The 20,093-nt window shown below is 37.7% G+C and overlaps 1 protein-coding gene across 1 annotated transcript in view; it reads left to right on the top strand.

Annotated features, from left to right (window-relative positions):
* MROH9 (maestro heat like repeat family member 9) overlaps window positions 1–20,093 on the top strand; it is a 58,584-nt gene that overhangs the window by 5,133 nt on the left and 33,358 nt on the right. The window contains exons 4-7 of the mRNA XM_059675048.1: window positions 11,886–11,965; window positions 16,749–16,884; window positions 17,685–17,771; window positions 19,980–20,084. Coding sequence (XP_059531031.1) covers window positions 11,886–11,965; window positions 16,749–16,884; window positions 17,685–17,771; window positions 19,980–20,084 — 408 coding nt within the window. The remainder of the gene's footprint in view (window positions 1–11,885; window positions 11,966–16,748; window positions 16,885–17,684; window positions 17,772–19,979; window positions 20,085–20,093) is intronic.

Genomic DNA, 20,093 nt, shown 5'->3' with positions numbered 1-20,093 from the left:
AGAGAGAAACATCGATCAGCTGCCTCCTGCACACTCCCTATTGGGGATTGTGTCCGCAACCAAGGTACATGCCCTTGACCGGAATCAAACCTGGGACCCTTCAGTCCGCAGGCCGACGCTCTATCCACTGAGCCAAACCGGTTAGGGCTGAAAGCCATTTCAAGATCATTTTATAATAGACCTAATTATGGTTCAGCACTTACTTATATCACTCCGTCTTTTGTTCTCTCTCTACCCATAGATTATAAAAAATTGGACAGAGTCAGTGATTCCCAGAGAATAGAGTAATTCAGTTCACTATGACATTCTTCTTTCTGAGTTCTAAATAGAGAAAAGCACAAAAATAATATTCATGCTTTATGAATATTATTCATATTTTTAATTATTTTAAAAGGTAGGTTTTTTCCTCTTCATTCCAATCCCATCCCCCCCACCACCACTATCATGAATTTATCCTCCTAGCCCAAGTTTTGTAAAAATAATTTGCTGTTTACATATGCACTCATCCAATATATTCTGTGTGTTTTAATTATATAAATATTGTACTTCAGGTAGCATTCTATAATTTCTTTTTATGGCTATTCATGGGTAGCTATATAATCTTAGTCTATTATTTTAACTGCTGGGTTCCATTGTAGAAAGAGAGCACAATTTTTTGTCCATTCTCTTACTGTACGAATTTTTTTTCCTATTAAAACAATGCTGTGCAAGTACTTTTGTAAGAGTGAAGTGAGAACTTTAGAATATTTGTTCCTCCAAAAAAGCAATAAGAACATTGGGAAATTTGTCAAAAATCATTTTTTTCAGAACTTGGAGAATCAATCAAAGATTTACAATCATCTAACCAACATTTACTAGTAAAAATGGCTGTAAACCAGCAATAGCTATGAAAATCAGCAGTCTAGCTACTATTAAAGAGGGCAGAATAGATTTCTAGCTCCCCCAAATCCTCCATGGAACCATCATTATTTGACTTATCTGTTATATCCCTGAAAATGTACCATTCACAGGACTTGTTTTTATTTCACCTGACGCAAAGCTCTTCCAGAGGATTGCAGGCCTGTTCCAGGAGCATTTGTCAAAACCAACCAGTGGCAATTGTTTAACACGGCAGCTGCCTGAGGTAGCAAGACCAGTCGGGGCAAATAAAAAGCTGACCAAATCACTTAAAAGGAAAAATTGGGGAATGAGATGCCCACAGCAGGCTTTGAAAACTCTGACATATCCTGGAAACCTAGAAGTCATACACCTGTGCCGGGCTCTGCACATGGCAAGAAAAGACCTGAGAAGATGGTATTCTCTTCCCCTCTGGGCAACCTTGAGGTACTTTGCAATTAGGAAGCAAAGGCCAAGGCAGTATGATAAATTGCTGGAAGTGTGGAAAGCATTCCACAACACACACAGCCCCTTGACAAAGGTTGGCAGACATATTGGTTCTAAAGCCTTTACGAAAATCTGCCATAGTAGTAGCTAACTGCAAAGAGAATTCAGTGGACACATGTGACAAAGGATATAAACTTTACAAAATAAGTCAAAAAAGATCACTACATTCACAAAATAAATCCAACAACAACAATGACCATAACAATGAACTCTGAAGAGGGGGCGTAATATGATTTCCAAAGCTGCTCTATTATATTGTTTTACATATCCGGATTTTAATGAAAATAATCACACATGCAAAGAGAAATAAAAGTACTGTCCATATACAAGAAGAAAAAGCAATCAATAGAAAATGTCCCAGAAGAAACTAGACACTGTACTTACTAGACAATGACTGTAATATACTATTATAAATATAGTGAAAAAACTAAAGGGAAACATATCTTTATTTTTTTAATTTATTGTTTAAAGTTTTACATATGTCCCCTTTTACCCCAATTGACCCCTCCCCCAGCCATTCCCATCCTGGCAAGACCCCACCGCCCCAGTGTCTGTGTCCATTGGTTATGCTAATATGCACACATACAAGTCCTTTGGTTGCTCTCCAACGCCCCCCCGCCCCCCGCCATTTGTCTCTGGATCTAATTTTGTTCATCAAATTATGTTGATCATTATATTCCACATATGCGTGAGATCATGTGATATTTATCTTTCTCTGACTGGATTATTTCACTTAGCAAAATGCTCTCCAGTTCCATCCATGCTGTTGCAAACGGTAAAAGTTCCTTCTTTTTTATAGCAGCATAATATTCCACTGTGTAGATGTACCACAGTTTTTTAATCCACTCATCTGCTAATGGGCACTTAGGTTGTTTCCAAATCTTAGCGATTGTAAATTGTGCTGCTATGAACATAGGGGTGCATATATCCTTTCTGATTGGTGTTTCTGGTTTCTTGGGATATATTCCTAGAAGTGGGATTACTGGGTCAAATGGCAGTTCCATTTTTAAATTTTTGAGGAAACTCCATACTGTCTTCCACAGTGGCTGCACCAGTCTGCATTCCCACCAGCAGTGCACGAGGGTTCCTTTTTCTCCACATCCTTGCCAGCACTTATCACTTGTTGATTTGTTGATGATAGCCATTCTGACAGGTATGAGATGGTACCTCTTTGTTGTTCTGATTTGCATCTCTCTGATGATTAGTGACTTTGAACATGTTTTCATATGTCTCTTGGCCTTCTGTATGTCCTCTTTTGAAAAGTGTCTATTTAGGTACTTTGCCCATTTTTTGATTGGATTGTTTATCTTCCTTTTGTTAAGTTGTATGAGTTCTCTGTTAATTGTGGAGATTAAACCCTTATCTGAAATAGCATTAGCAAATATGTTCTCCCATGCAGTGGGCTTTCTTGTTGTTTTGTTGATGGTTTCTTTTGCTGTGCAGAAGCTTTTTATTTTGGTGTAGTCCCATTTGTTTATTTTCTCCTTAATTTCCATTGCCGTGGTTGGCAAACTGCGGCTCGCGAGCCACATGCGGCTCTTTGGCCCCTTGAGTGTGGCTCTTCCACAAAATACCACGTGCGGGCGCGCACGTATAGTGCCAGTGCAATTGAAACTTCATGGCCCATGCGTGGAAGTCGGTATTTTGTGGAAGAGCCACACTCAAGGGGCCAAAGAGCCGCATGTGGCTTGCGAACTGCAGTTTTCCGACCACTGCCCTAGGAGCTGTGTCGGTAAAGATATTGCTATGAAATATGTCTGCTATTTTGCTGTCTATGGAGTCTTGTAGGATTTTTATGGTTTCCTGTCTTACATTTAAGTCCTTTAGCCATTTTGGGTTTGCTTTTGTGTATGGTGTAAGTTGGTGATCTAGTTTCATTTTTTTGTATGTATCTGACCAAATTTTTCAGCACCATTTATTGAAGAGACTGTCTTGACTCCATTGTATGGCTCTTGCCTCCTTTGTCAAATATTAATTGAGCATAATGGCGTGGGTCAATTTCTGGGTTTTCTGTTCTGTTCCATTGGTCTATATGTCTGTTCTTGTGCCAGTACCAGGCAGTTTTGAGAACTGTGGCTTGGTAATATAGCTTGATATCTGGTATTGTGATCCCTCCAACTTTGTTCTTCTTTCTCAGGATTGCTGTGGCTATTCAGGGTCTTTTTTTTTATTCCAGATGAATTTTTGGAGTTTGTTCTAGACTTTTGAAATATGCCGTTGGTATTTTAATGGAGATTGCATTGAATCTGTAGATTGCTTTGCGTAGTATGGACATTTTAATGATGCTGATTCTACCAATCCATGAACATAGTATGTTCTTCCATTTGTTTATGTCTTCCTCTATCTCTTTTTTCAATGTCCTGTAGTTTTCTGAGTACAGATCTTGGGAAACGTATCTTTAAAGAACTAAAGAAAAGTATACTAATAATGTCTTTCTCACCAAATACAGAATATCAAGAAAGAAATAGAAATCATACAACCTAACCAAACAGAAATACTGGAGTGAAAAGTGTAACTGAAATAAAACACTTACTAGAGGATCTCAAGAGCAGATTTAAGTAGCAGAAGAAAAAATCAGCAATCTTGACCATAGGTTAATTGATGTTATCTAATCTAAAGAGGAGAAATAAAAAATAATGAAAAAAATAAACAGAGCCACCAGAACTTGTGGGAAATCATCAAGCATACTGAAATATGCCTAATATGAGTCATAGGAGAGGAAAGGAAGGAGCAGAAATAATATTAATTTTAAAAAGGCCAAAAAGCTCACCAAATTTTATCTTAAAACCATAACCTACACAAACAAGAAACTCAGAGAACATCAAGTAGCATGTCTAAAGACAAAGATAAAGAGAAATATTTAAAAACAAATTAAAAACAACTCAAATCATATAAGGTACTGTCATAAGATCAACAGCTGACTTGTCATCAGAAAGTATTGGGATGGCCAGGAAGTATTGGGATGACATATACAAAGGGCTGAGAGGGGGAAAATATGTCAACCATGATTTATATATCTGACAAAACTATGCCTCAAAAATTATAAATGAAATAAGCACTCTAATAAAAAAGAGATAGGTAGAATGGATAAGAAAATGATCCAAATATTTACTGTTTGCCAGGGATATAATTTAGATTCAAAGATACAAATGAAAGTGAAAGGATGGGGGAAAGTATTCCATCCAAATAGTAATCAAAACAAGCATGATGTGGCTCTAATATTATCAGACAAAATAAACTTTAAAACAAAAATTATTACTAGAGATAAGAAGGTCATGTAATGATAAAAGAGTTGATTTATCAGGAAAACATAACTGTAAATGTTTATGCAATTAATCAAAGAGCCCCAAATACATTGAGCTAAAAATGACAAAATAGGAGGGAGAAATAGAAAATTCAGTAATAACAGTTGGAGACTTCCATATCCCACTTTTAATCATGGATAGAACAATCAGGAAATCAACACAAAAATAGAGGACTTGAATACCATGAACCAAATATATCTGAGACATCTATTGAACACCCTACTAACAACAGCAGAAAACACAGTCTTCTTAAGTGCACATGGAACATTCTCTGAGATAGACCACATGAAGCCATAAAACAAGCTAGAATGCATTTAACAGAGTTGAAACAATGCAAAGTATATTGTGCATAATAATACAAAGTATTCTGTCCACTGAACGGGAGAAAATGTTTGCAAATCTTATATCTGATAAATGGCTAGTGTCCAGAATATATGAAAAATCACTTGAAACTCAACAAGAAAAGACATAACCCAATTTAAAAATAGACATTTCTCTCCCTGACTGGTTTTCTCAGCGGTTAGAGCCCATGGACTGAAGGGTGGTGGGTTTGATTCTGGTCAAGGGCATGTACCTCGGTTGCAGACTTGATCCCCAGCCCCAGTCAGGGTGTGTGCAGGAGTGAGTCAACCAATGGATCTGTCTCGCTGACATTGATGTTTCTCTCTCTCCCTTCTATTCTCTCTAAAAAAAAATCAATGGATCAAGTGTCAGTACTTTCTAGGCAGGAACCACATCCATTCCAGAATGGAATCTTTGAAATATGTGGTTGCCGTGACAAGGGACAACATCTCAAAGGATTCCTTTGGTTGACTGAGCATTTTATCTTTGGCTAAGAGGTAAACTTTCTCTTCACTACCCTACCTTGCCAACAATTACAGAAAAATTACACACATGTAAGTGACTTTGCTCCTATTAATTCTTAAGTCAGTCAAATGCCCATCTTCTTTCTAGCCTTGGCTACTTAGTTTTTGTTCTGTTTAAAGAAAGAAGTATGGATATATTAGAATTAACCTCACCATGGGCCCTCCTCTAAAGTTCTTACAAGATTTACTATTTGGAAAAGATTATCTTTGCTAATTAATCTCCTAACTTCATATCTATTTTCTCTTCTGCCACCTGACTACATCCCTCTTATTTTGAAGACACCTTGAGCACCTATGTTAAGTAAGTCACCCATTAGGCGACACCCACCAATGTTTGGTCTTCCCCCAAGCACTCCAGCTCTGAAATTGAACTCATTTCATTTTACTCAATGCAATAGAAAAAAATCCATGAGGTGGTGAAAAGCTCGTAAGGCTAAAAATCAATTTAAAATGTCGGTCACAATTTATTTATTAAAATCAAATCATACACATGTAAAAACATAGAATAAGAAAAATTGTATCATGGGGAAACTCTAGATCTGTCCTATAATTTCTTCATATACGTATTTAATCCGGTGAGATTTTTAACTGAATTCCGCCAACAACCTAAATGACCTTGGGAGAGGATGGTGTCAAATGAGAGAGCAATCCGTGAAAACCACTTGACTCCAGCCACATGAATAAATACTTCACCCTATTGTATTTAAAATTCTAAACAGAGCCTGACTCTGACCTACAGAAACTGTCAAATGATTAATGGGTAGTTTAAAAAAAAAAGTTTGTGGTAATTTGTTACATAGCAACAGAAAATTAATACAATCTAAAATGAATACCACATAACACAGTAGCATCAAATTGATAAAGCACAACAAAACTATAGGAAACTTATTGGTTTGTGTACTAATACAAAGTACTCTTTTGCAGCATTAGTAGACGACTAATTCACCTCTGTCATCATGATATCAAAGAATCAGAAATTAACTAGGAGTCCAAGACGGAGTAAAGAGAAAGGTAAGTGTGTGTGTATGTGTGTGAGAAACCCATATGTAATACTCTATCCATGAAACAAAGAATATATCTGCTTTTCTAATGCTCACCAAAAGGTATATTCATAAAGGATAACTATATATGTTAGGCTAGAATTTCTGTATAAATCCCAAAATGTAGAAATATTCTCTGATCACAATGCAAAAAAAAAAAAAAGAAAATAAGGAACTTATGAAACAAACATATAAACAACCTACTATTTGCCATCTAAACTATTTTATTTTAAATAATTCTAGGAACAAAGAGAAAATTAATACAGAAATTATAGAAACAGTGGGGCCTTGACTTACGAGTGTCCCGACTAATGAGTTTTTTGAGATACCAGCTGTCTCTCGGCCCATTTTTTGCATTGAGTTGATAGAGTAATTTGGGTTAACGAGCTCCTTAACGAGCTCTGTCTCGGAACAAATTAAACTCGTAAGTCAAGGCCCCACTGTATTGACAATATTTAATATTAGAACCTATAGCATACAGCCAAAATGGGATAAAGAGAAAAATTCATAACCTTAAGTACTCAGAATAGTAAACCAGAAAGAATGACAATGAATAAGTCAAATATCCAAAACAAGAAGTGAGAAAAAGAACAACAAAATAAATCCAAGAAAGGCAAAAGGAAAGCAAGCTTACCTACATTAAAGATGAAGCTGTATTCTTGAATTTGAGAAGAAGAAAATAGTAGGACCAAAGAATGAAATCAGCCCAGGCAGCATGGCTCAGTGGTTGAGAATCGACCTATGAACCAGGAGGTCACAGTTCGATTCTCAGTCAGGGCACATCCCTGGGTTGCTGGCCCGATCCCCAGAGGGATATGCAGGAGGCAGCTGATCAATGATTCTTTCTCATCATTGTTTGTATTTCTCTCTCCCCCTCCCTTCCTCTCTGTAATCAATAAAAATATACTTTTAAAAAAAACTGCAATCAACAAAATAGATTTAAAACTTGACTAGAATTTCAATAAAAATTATCAATAAAATTCTCAATATCAAAAATTCTCAATAAAAACTATCATGTGAATTTTCTCTCTTTTTTAAAAGCAATTAATGTTGAGAATTGTATAATAGGTTTTCTTTTATTGAGCTATCCTTGTGTGTTTGGAATAAATACCACTTGGTTATAGTTCACTATTCTTGTACTGTGTTTCTGTATCCTGTTTGATAATCTTTTTGTTAAGTGCTGTTCAGCAATACTCATGATAAATTTGTCTGAAGTTTTAGTGTACGTGTGGGTACGTGTTTGGCTTGGCTATCAAGGTCATGCTAGCTTCAGATTTCAGGATATGCCCCACTCAGTGATAAGAAATTAAATGTACTTCCTTTTAACTGGTCTCCTTCTCCTCCCTGACTAGTAACTACTCTCCAGATTTTGCAGTCCGTTGTGAAATGGCATCACCTGGTAAGTTATAATCTATAAGGATATTAATGGAACTAAAATCTCTTGGGGGAGGAGGGAATTACTTGTTCATTCTCTCCATCATAAGGCTGTCATAATTAATGTTTAAAATAGTGTCTGTGGATGAAAGTGGAAAAATGGCAGTTTGGTTCAACAGTCTTTGGCTTTTTCTCCCTACTAAGTTATGTTCTTGCTCACCCTTGCATGCCCTTAGAAATGACGTTCAACACTAATTTAAAAGGATTGCCAAAACCAGTTTGGCTCAGTGGATAGAGCGTCGGCCTGCGGACTGAAGGGTCCCAGGTTCGATTCCGGTCAAGGGCACGTACCTGGGTTGTGGGCACATCCCCAGTAGGAGATGTGCAGGAGGCAGCTGATCAATGCTTCTCTCTCATCGATGTTTCTAACTATCTCTCTCCCTTCCTCTCTGTAAAAAATCAATAAAATATATTTTTTTAAAAATAAAAGGATGAAAGTTTGACCCATCCCACTGTTGGCCCACTCACCCCCCTCCTGACAGGTCTGCTGCAATATCTCATATCCTTCCATCATCACAGTGAAAATCCTTTCTACCAAACTGTTTAAAGTCATGACCAACAGGAAGAGGACAAGAATTCATGCTGCGGGCAGACAATATATACACACACACAGACACATACATATACATACATACATACATACATACATACATTTCCCCCAGTTCACAGTCACCCCAGAAAAATAAAGATGAGTAGAGCTGTGAGAGAGAAAACCCCTTCCCCACTCTGATAACAGCAATTATAGCATGGCATTTATATAGCCTGTTAGGCATGTTCTGAATGCTTTAAATAAATAACTCATTTAATCCTCACAACAAACAGCCCTACGGGATAAGGACTACCATTATCCTGACTGGACAAATGAGAAAACTGAGTTTCCTGTGGTCACATAACTATCAAGTATCAGAGACAGGATACAAATTCAGGGAGTCTGGTTCCAGAGTCACTGGTATAAGCACCAAGCTAACCTATGTCAACCCTGAAACCAAGAATCTCACCTGCACTGGGAGTGGAGGATGAGCTGTACATAAATGATGAGGTTGAAGATTTTAAATAAACAGGATTTGGTATTAATAATAATGGTGAAGCTATTTTAATAACTCAAAGAGTTGGAAAATTCATAGAATCAGAAGTCAGTAAGATAGTTACTTAGAAGGGATTCCAGGGTAGGAGGAAGGGAAGGAAGGGATTCCAGGGTAGGAGGTTGGCAGAACATAGGGGCAACTGTTACAGAAAAAACAGAACCATTTTCTAGTCTTCTCAGCCAAAAGAATGTTATTAACATTCCTATCTATATATATAGAAGCTTAACGACCAAATGACCAGAATGACCGGTTGACCAGTGCTAAGTCACGCACTGACCACCAGGGGGCAGATGCTCAATGCAGGAGACGCTCAGTGCACTCCCACCGTCAACCTTCCATAGCCAGCCAACCTCCAATGGCTCCTAATCCTCCCCCACCTCCAGCCAGCCAGCCCTGATTGGCCCTGATTGGGACTGGGCGAGATGCCTCGATCAGCCCCCATTGCCATCCAGGCCAAGGGATCCCCCCCATGCATGAATTTGTGCACCGGGCCACTAGTATGAAACCAGCCACAATTGTACACTCTAGGATGGAAATATGGGTCTGGGAGATGGCAGAGGTGGGAGGTCCTAGAGACTTTGTCCACTGTGTACACATCTGTACATGTGTGTGCATTGCTTTTTAAAATGTTTATGTAAGAGTTTGTTGGAAGAGACATTTCTATAGACAATCTACATTCCATCAAAATATGCATTTGTATGTAAATTTTCAATATTAAGGATCAGTGAAAACCAGAAGAACCATAATACTGAGAGTGCATAGTATAATGACACTGGTTCTGGGGACTTCTACAATAGTGGGGAAAAATTTAATTAGCTCTCGGAGTGGTGGGTGAATTTATTCTGAGTGTAGTCTTCAGCTCTCTCGGTATCTGGCCTTGGCAAGGGTAGTGGGGACATGACACCACCAGCAACAGCATCACTATGTTCAGTAAAACCCCAGCACAGACAGCAAGCCTAGTAGATAAGGGCTTGGAATATTCATGCCCTCACCTCAGATATCCCATCTCTCCGCACTTTTTTTTTTTTTTTTTTTTTTTTTGTCAATCCTCAACAAAGGATATTTTTTTCCAATGATTTTTAGAGTGGGAGGAAGGGAGGGAGAGCGACAGGAAGAGAAACGTTAATGTGAGAGAGACATCAATTGATTGCCTCCAACACATGCCCCAACCTGGGATGAGGACTGAATCTGCAACCCAGGTATGAGCCCTTGACTGGAATCCAACCTGCGACCCTTCTATGCATGGGCCAACGCTCTAACCACCAGCCAGTGCTCTCTGCAAATTTTTGATATTTTGCTGTTGTCTAGATTCTAGTGATCTAGAGATGAAAGAAAAAGGTGAAGATTCACATAATACTTCAGAGCAGGGGTGGGGAATGTCTAGCCCATGGGTTGTATAAGGCCAAGGCATTAGGGGTGAGCTAATTAAATATTTGACGAAATATAGCAAGTTAATTTTTAAGTTGGTAATTTTGTGTGGTCCAAGAATAATGTTATAAATATCCAAATGGCCCTTCGCAGAAAAAAGGTTCCCCACCCCTGCTCTAGAGGACCAAGTCTGTGACTCCCTTTGAGTATTCCCAGAATTATTTGGGAATCATTAGGGGGTGGGGGGTGTTCAAATTCCCTCAGAATAATGACTATTATGATAATCCCATTTTCCCCCCAGACTAAGGTGGCATCAGAAACACACATTACATGCCTGTGCTTTGAAATATCTGACATTTAAGGAACTAGTGAAATTGGCATGACTCCAATTTTTTCTGGCCAAGAATGACAACAGATATGGAACAAAAATGTCAATGATATAACACATATATGAAAAGCAGATGGTCATTTTAGAGAAGAAAGCCAAAATAATACATTTGAAAGCTTAAGGCCCACCAGACTGGCCCTAGAACCTAGTGTTATGAAATATATTACAAAATATAGGTTTCCAGGATTGTGTCCGTTTTATCATTTACTGTGGGTTTCCAGTGAGGATCCGTAGTGATTAGGAAGTAACTGAAAATGAGTTCAAGGAGAACTTATCCATAGAATAGAAGTTAAAGCCAGAATGATATCATACCTCCCCAGAGAAGGCACTGAAGAGTCTCTGGGAATACTGGTGAGCATGTTATATATTCCAACCAGTAACGAAATACCTAATTGGGAAAAACAGATGAAATTTCTGGCGAATTCTTACAACTTCCTAGAATGTTTATATAAGCTTGCAAACCCTTGTTGCTTACCAGTGTGTTCAGTGGCTTTTGCATTCTATAAACATTAGTGATAATACAGCACACGTGAAAGCATGCCAACATGGAAGGGACATGCTGTAAGTCAGTGACTCAACAAAAGATGTGATGTCAAAGTAAAAGGGGAGGACAATGACCTGGTGATAGAGTTATAGTGACACATTGGCTCCATTAAAAGAAAAAGAAAAAAAAAAAGGAGAAGCTAGCTAACAGCTGGAAAGCAGAGTTCCATGTTATTATAGGACAACTGAATGACAAGAGTTACAGTGCTGCGCGGAAAAGCACCTGGTCAAGAGTATTCCTCCCAACACTGTGCTGGGAAATGCTAATTAAAGAAGCACAGCAGTTGGCTATCAAAGGCCAGCCATTAGTATCGTGAGTTTAAATTACAGTTTGCTTATCTCAACACATCTATGAACTTTTGGGCTTATATTCCAGTTGTATGTGGTCCCATTAGTCCAGTCCAATGTGGTCCCCTGACGCCATGCGTCTCACAGGCCTGTTATCATGGATTCTTCTCTTTTTCCTGATACAGGAGTGCACAGCTACCTCTCTATGGGATACATTAGCAACCATCTTCAATCATCAAGCCCTAATCCTGGCCGTAAACTCCAGGTATAATAAACTGTAAATCTCTCTTGTTTCACTGATTGACTATCTTTAAAATGTTAGAGAAGCCCAGCTGGCATGGCTCAGTGCTTGAGTGTTAACCTGTGAACCAGGAGTTCATTGTTCGATTCCCTGACAAGGCCCATGCCCAGGTTGTGGGCTCAATCCCCAGTGGGGGGTGAGCAGGAGGCAGCCTATGGATGATTCTCTCTCATCATTGATGTTTCTATCTCTTTCTCCCTCTCCCTTCCTCTCTGAAATTATATATATATATATATATATATATATATATATATACACATATACATATATATATGTATATATATATATGTAAAATGTTATAGAGAAGGATCACAATGGTGAAAAATAAAACATTTTTCCAAATTCCTCCATCCTAACTCAGCAAGTATTTCTTTCTTTCTCATATTCTTTCCCAATCTTTCTATATTGCATGCATAGGCAGATAAATTTAATTACTGCAGAATCATAAGCAGATTGCACACACAGTGTTCTGTAATACTTTTGATTTTGGCATTTTTGTCTTAAGTTTTTATTCTTCTTTATAATCATATCTTCATTAGCACTTCCTTAGCACTTGTGGTCCAAGGCTCTTCCTACCCTAATCCTCCTGCCTTCCTTTCTCTCTTAGAAACTTTGTGCACCTCTAAATCTTGTTTTGACCTCTGCTGCCCCTGAACCCCAACTAATGCAGATGGGATGAAAATTCTTAGAGCTTTTAATAAAGACTGTCAATCTGTTGTCCGGAAGAACTGCACTAATAATAAATGCTTGTTCAAAGCCTAATCACCTAAATTTATATACATACCTACTTTTTTCTATTTTGCTGATGTAACAGGTTCAAATTTTTGCCTCGTTTTAATTTATATTACTTTCAATATAAGCAAGACTCAATATTTTCTGTTATGCATTTACGAATTGTCTCATGTTCTTTGCCAGTTTATTGTGATTTTAGTGGCGATATATATTAAATAAGCTTCTTGTGCTGTTTTTATGGATTTTAAATTTGTTCCTCTTTTATCTTGCTACAATTCATTTTATGGTCCTAGCTATATTTTTTTCTTTTACTTTTTTGTGTACCTGATAAAAATTAATTCTACGTTGCTTTTTAGTATTATGTTCAATATCCCCTAGCTTTTTGTTACTTGATTTTTGTTACTGTTTAGTCTCTAAGCTATTTTTATTTATGAACTAATTTAAGTTAGTCTTCACAATTCCATTATTCAGAACAGAAGTGGACCAATTATGCCCCATGTGCTAAATCCTGTTGTTTTTGCAGCTTCATATGTTTGTACATTCTGAGAGATAAGAATATTTTTTTACATTTTTAAATAGTTGGGATAAAAATCAAAAGAAAGCTATTTCATGAGATGTAAATATTATATGAAAGTCAAATTTCAGGGTCCATAAACAAAGTATTATTGGAAACCAGCCACGCCCATTCCTTCATGTATTGTCTGTGGCTGCTCCTGTGTCAGAGTTGGAGCAAAGGCTAGCAAAGCCTAATCTGTTATCGGGATCATCACAGAATCTGTTTGCCAACCCCTGATACAGATAATACTTATTTAAAATGCTTCATTTCCAAAGGCATATTTAACCCTTTGAGTGTTTTTTGTTAGTTTTTGTGTGTGTTTTTTTGTTTTTTGTTTTTGTTTGTCTAATGAAATAGTTGTAGGTTTAAAGGGTTCTGAGCTGTTTAGTATCTTGATAGGAATGGTGAATATACGAGTCTCCATGTGTGATAAAATCGTATAGCACTAAATACACACACACATACACAAGTAAAATGGGAAATCTGAACAAGCTCAGTGGACTGAGTCAATGTCAATGTTCTGGTATTATACTATAGTTTCTGGAGAATGTTACCATTGGGGGGAAATGGGTGACGTGTATGAGAGGTATTTCTGTATTATTTCTTACAACCGCATGTGAATCTACAAATACCTCAAGATAATTTTCAAGTAAAAAAAGGGGTGGAGGGTTGTTAAGATTGCAATGTGACCCAACATGAAATACTGTCACAATAAATTAGTACTACATTTGTCCTGGGAAGGGAGATATAATATTTATCCACATGTTTGCTATTCCTACATCAGGGCATTTTTTTTTCTTTTCTTGTTTTTATTCATTTCAGAGAGGAAGGAAGAGAGAGAGAGAAACATCAATGATGAGAATCATTGATCGGCTGCCTCCTGCATGCCCCACACTGGGGATGGGGCCCACAACCCAGGCATGTGCCCTGACCAGGAATCAAATCGTGACCTCTTGTTTCATAGATCAACACTCAACCACTGAGCCACGCCGGCTGGGCCATCGGGGCATTTTCTATTCTACTCCACTATTCAGACTCTCATTTGGTGCCACCACTACACTGTTTTGATTTAGTGCTATTTTGTAATAGATTCTATTATCTGATTGAGTTGGATCTTCCTTATTTTCTTGATCTTTTTCAGCAAAGTGGTCTATGATAGCCCTCCCAGTTTATTTTTCCAAATGAAATGTAAATGTATTTCATTAACTCCTGATGAAAAGTTTCTAAAATTGTAATTGCCATTTCAGAATTTGCAAAAATAATTTGAGAATTGATATTTATAAGCAATCTTCTTGTTTATAAGTATATTTTATTTATTCAAGATGTATATCTCCCTTGAAAATTTGAAGGATTTTTAATGTAGATCTTCCACATTCCTAGATTAATTTATTAGGTACACTGCACTTTGTGCTCTGTTTCACTTTATTGTTGGGAAAAAATTACTGATATACTGAGATGTAAGCGGAGTTTAAGGTGGGGTTATATTTATTCAGTATTTGATTGAGCTTAACAAACTCGTTTTTATTAGATCGTGTCTTATTAGAAATACAAGAAACTCCAACACAATATTTTAAAATATTAAATTAAATCCTTATGCTGTTCCTGCTTTTAATAAAAACGCACTACTTTTTGTTCTTGGTTTAAATAAAACCTTTCAAGAAATTATTTGCTTTTTTCTTAGAAAATGATGTTGAGATTAAATACTTTTTCAGGTTTGGTTAAAGTACTATTTTATTATTTAATCTATTAATAGATATGTATCAATTAATAGTTTTTAGAATATTGGGCTATTCTTAAATTTCAATGATAAGTCATGATTGGTGGTGTTACATTACTTTTATTATTTTTATAAACCACTGTTGTAAAAGTTTAAACTTTATACTCTTTTTAAAATTTATTTATTTTAATCCCCACCCAAGGATATTTTTTATTGATTATAATACTCTTCAATTTAAATTAAACATTGTGTTATATTAATATGGCCCTCCTGATTTCTTTCTGATCACAATTAATAGAATTTCCTCATACTTTTATTAGGAGGCATCTACTTTCTTTTATTCAATTGTGATTCTAGAAATTATACTTGCAAATATATATATTGCCTTTTGTCTACTGATCTCATCTAAGACTTATTGCTTCATTAAAAAAAATCCCAATTTTTTCTAGTATATTTGGTCTACTACTCACTTCAATCTTTGAAATAAATATTTAGCTCAAAACTTGAACAAAAGCAAACTCATACAGTAATTTAGTAAGAAATACTTATTCTTTCTTGTCAAGTGCCTTTCTATACCACCTGGTCATACATCCTGGAATATAAGAAAGCATTTACACTAAGATGTCACTTGTGGTAACACACATCAGTAACTTAATACCTGCTCTTTTGGAAACAAATTACATGCAGACCAAAAAAACAAAACGTACAATTGCTCATGTTTACCCGTAGATATGCATGTGACTTTCTTCTTCAGTATGGCAGCCTTCCTCACATTTAACATCTGAAGATCATTTGTCCATTGTGGCATCAGGGTATCATGCTTTCATAATCCTCGCTCATGACTTGGATCATTTTAGAATTTTTTTTTAGGACTGGTGATATGATTTCAAAGTACATTGAAAGACATGGTTTTCTAGTTCATCAAAATCTTAATTTCTTAAACCAGATCATATATCCCTAAATGTTAAATACCTTCCACTGAAAATTTAACTGGAAACTTTTGATAGATAACTGTTCAGAATCTGGTAATCCATTAGAGCCCATGAATGTCAAATCAATCTTCCAGGATTTGAAAATTACCTAATATATTGCAAGAGATTCCATTTCAAACAGTGAATCTCAGGTAAAGTATCTTGTCCAGTGGAGAAAAGAGATTCTGAGTCCAGCACAAGATTTCATACCTTACCATCTAATATCACCATCGTTTTAGAAAAATAATTATTTTCACCTCAAAAAAAAAATCAAGAAGGACTATTATCCAGATCACATATACCAAAGGAATAACAACCGTTTCACAAGTTATTTTTATAGCTGCTGCTGGGTGGGTTTCTTTTGCCATCAATTAGAAGATGCATTCCAATATCAGAAATACTAACATGTGAGAAACATAGGATCATGGGTTAGAGAAAATGTGGCTGTAATATGTTTCAACGGCCGAAAGCTCGGGATGGCTTTGCGGGCTTGGCTGAGACTATAACCACTTTATCTCATTATGTCCATGGAGAAAAATAGTCTGGTTTCCAAATAACTTGTTACATATGATATTTGCAAAAAATTCATCCCTCTATATTTAAAGCACCATTGTCAGTTTTATGAGACTCTTTAAAACCCACGTGTCATATAAAGCCAAAGGCTGAGTCTCATTTTCTAGTCCGCTCTCTCTTATCACTCAGAAAAAGTCACTAAAGTTAGGTTATACTTGTTTTCTCCTCAACTTAATAATTACACCTTCTTCTTGCCAGCTTCGTGGATCCCTTACTGCAATTTGAGACTCAGTTGAACATCATAGAATCATCCTTTAAAGTAGTATTTGCTATGCCAACTCTGAAACAAGTGAGAGACATTGGGAACAACGAATGTGAGGAGCTGGACCTGGAGGTGAGAGTTTGCTTCCTTTGATCGAGATGAGATGTCTTCACGCACACAGTCCTGCACAGTGTCTCTCTACAGAGCATGACTTTTGTGGTTTTCTCCTTCACTCTTTTTTTTAAAATATACTTTTATTGAAATCAGAGAGGAAGGGAGAGGGAGAGAGAGATAGAAACATCAATGATGAGAGAGAATCATGGATCGGCTGCCTCCTGCACGCCCACACTGGGGATCGAACCCACAATATGGGTATGTGCCCTGGCCGGGAATTGAATTGTGACTTCCTGGTTCACAGGTCAATGCTCAACCACTGTGCCATGCCAGCTGGGCTCTCCTTCACTCTTTTAAAATAAAATAGATACATAGCACTTCCCAGCCTCTGGCCTACACCTCTGGCCTCATGAAGTCTACAATCCAATGGGATTTAATGGGTAGTATGGGTTTATAGGAACAAATGGGTAAATGGATTTTTGGTTAATTGGTTGACCAAGGAGAGGGAGTTTACTGGCAAGTTCTGCAAAGAAGGAAATGTGAGCAGAGAAAGATGGAGGTGGGAAGAGTCCCATAGTAAGATCAGCAATATGTGTGGTCTGTTTCCTCAGCAAAGCTACACAGTGCACCGGCTATGTGGGGTGCAGAAGAAACACATGGCATATGGCATTGGGTGAGCTCTCATCACCATAGCTACCACTGTCCTTTCTTACCTTCAGTTTATGGGAAGAACTCAGGACATCAGGATGCAAAACAATGGGGTCAAATTTTATGTAAGCTGGCGGACTGGCTGGTTGTATAACTATTTTGTTTTTCAGGAATTATACCAAACTATTTTAAACATATTCGAGGACACTCTGCTGATCTTAGTGTCTAAAGACCTCTACAAACTGCAAATCTTAAAGGTAAAGGGAAAATGGGCAATTTTGGTTTTGTGTCATACATCTAAGTATACTCTACTTCACTTATTATTTTCCATTTGCCATACTTAGCATCTCCGTCAAATATCTGGCGGCTGAAAAAAAATAATTTTCCTCCAAAGGGGTGCGAGTATCCCCCAAATGAAATCACTTCCATTTGTTTGAATTACAGAGACGCCCTTTTAAGAATTTAATTTTGGGAGGATGGCATGAACTGACACTTGAGAAGCAAGTGATATGTGGTAATGTAAGAGGGAACACAACAGGGGGCAGCAGAGAACAGGATGAGTGGCCTAAATTGTGATCATGAAATGGTGAAACCTGCCTTGACAGGGCCTATGTGCATGCTCTCCCCTAACAACTCCGGGGCTAGGGAGTTCATGAGCATCCTATCATCTTGGATACCAGGGTATCACAGGAAACCCTAACAATCATCCAAAACCCACTTTCACATCCGGAACCTCCCTGTGTCTTTAAGGTCCCAGCCAGAGATGTAAGTCTTCTCTGGACACTTTAGTCTTTATTTTTCATTCCTTACATGATGGCATCAGGGGGTAGCTGTTTGGAAATACTATAAAACCAGATTAACTTACTCTATGAGGGTTTTCCAAATCATAAAATACATTCAAGTAAAGAAGAAGAATTGGTATCTATGAGGACAAGAAAGACTATGAAGGGAATATATTGAGCTAATTGGCTGATTGGTGCCTAATTTGAGCCAAATGTTTTCTGTACCTTTTTTGTTGTTATTAATCCTCACCAGATGATATTTTTCCATTGATTTTTAGAGAGGGTGGAAGGGAGGGGGAGAGACAGAGAGGGAGAAACATTGATGTGAGAGAGACACATTGACTGGCTGCCTCCCATGTGCACCCCAACCAGGGCTGGGGATCAAGCCTGCAACTGAGGTATGTGCCCTTGACTGGAATCGTACCTGAGACCCTTCAGTCTACAGGCTGATGTTCTATCCACTGAGCCAAACAGACTAGGGCTTATGCATATTTTCAAAATTTTAATTTCACAACTTTTTAAAGTATTGTTCTTGCTCCATGATTACAGCCCTTTCCTCATGTGTGCTCTCTCTCACACACACACCCACAATCCCCATGCTGCATAGTAAGCAGTTCCTCTATGGCACTGAGCTGAATACTTACTACATGGGTTATCTCATTTGATACTTAACCCTGTGAGGAAGTTACTCTTATTTCTCCCACTTTACAGATAAGGAGATGGAAGCAGAGAGGGGAGCAATAGTTGATGAGTGACAGAGCTAACTTGGGAGCCTGTTACTTAACCATCTTAGTCTCATTCCTTCCATGTCTAGAAACTCTCCTGGTTCTCAAAAAGCTCTGAACCTCACTCCTGGAAAAGACAGAGACTGACTCCCCTGGACTTTAGAGATGTTTCTGCCCTAGGAAATTGACTTCAGAACAGATTTATACAATGGGAGCGAGGGTTGGGGAAGCGATCTGGCCAACCAATGGCTTAAAGACGATGGATTCATCAGACTGCCTTACGAAGTCTGTAAACAGTGTATGGCCTGTGAAATGTATGCAGGTGTCCTTCCCTTCCTAGGGTTCCCTGAGGATTTAGGACAAACGGACAGAAGTTACAGCAAGACAGATGGAATCAAGATTTGCAAGAACTGTTTAACCGAGCCCCCTCTGGGAATGTACTCCACAACCTGAGCCAGGAAATATCTGGGTGATGAATTCAGAAAGAAAATTCTAGGATAAGATGACATATCAGGATCAGATAATATTTCAATTTTTTAAAACTGAAAATCAGATCCTGTGACTTTTTAAAGAGAGTGAGAGAGAGAGAGAGAGAGAGAGAGAGAGAGAGAGAGAATATGTATTTTAAAACAAAAAGAGGAGAAGCCGCTGATGATCCCCTCATCACCTCATGTTCAACTTTTCAGGACAGCTTCCAACATGGCTGTTAGAGTGGATATCAGGAAATATTTGTTGGGTAGAATTACATAACACCCATTATAGTGGCAGTTACCATAGTAGATGACGGAATATACTAGTAGAGATTAGTATACTAGTTGGTTTTTGTATATTTTTAAAAATAAATATAGGTTAGGTGTGGAACAATCAGAGACCGTGTTGGCCCTTGATGTGGTGATGTTTCCACTGATTTGGAAATGGAAACACCATGGCTCTACAATGACTCTTGTGTTTCCCACAGGAAATGGCCGTGTGGATGAGTGAAGATAACTCATACCTGCAGCATAGAGTCTTGGTGATCATCTGCAGGGTGCTAAACTTTGCATCCAGGAAAGTCAGGGGATATGTAAGTGAC

Source organism: Myotis daubentonii, chromosome 18 (genome assembly GCF_963259705.1).
Source record: "Myotis daubentonii chromosome 18, mMyoDau2.1, whole genome shotgun sequence".
NCBI classification, from domain to species: domain Eukaryota; kingdom Metazoa; phylum Chordata; class Mammalia; order Chiroptera; family Vespertilionidae; genus Myotis; species Myotis daubentonii.
This window is presented reverse-complemented; position numbering and strand designations above follow the sequence as displayed.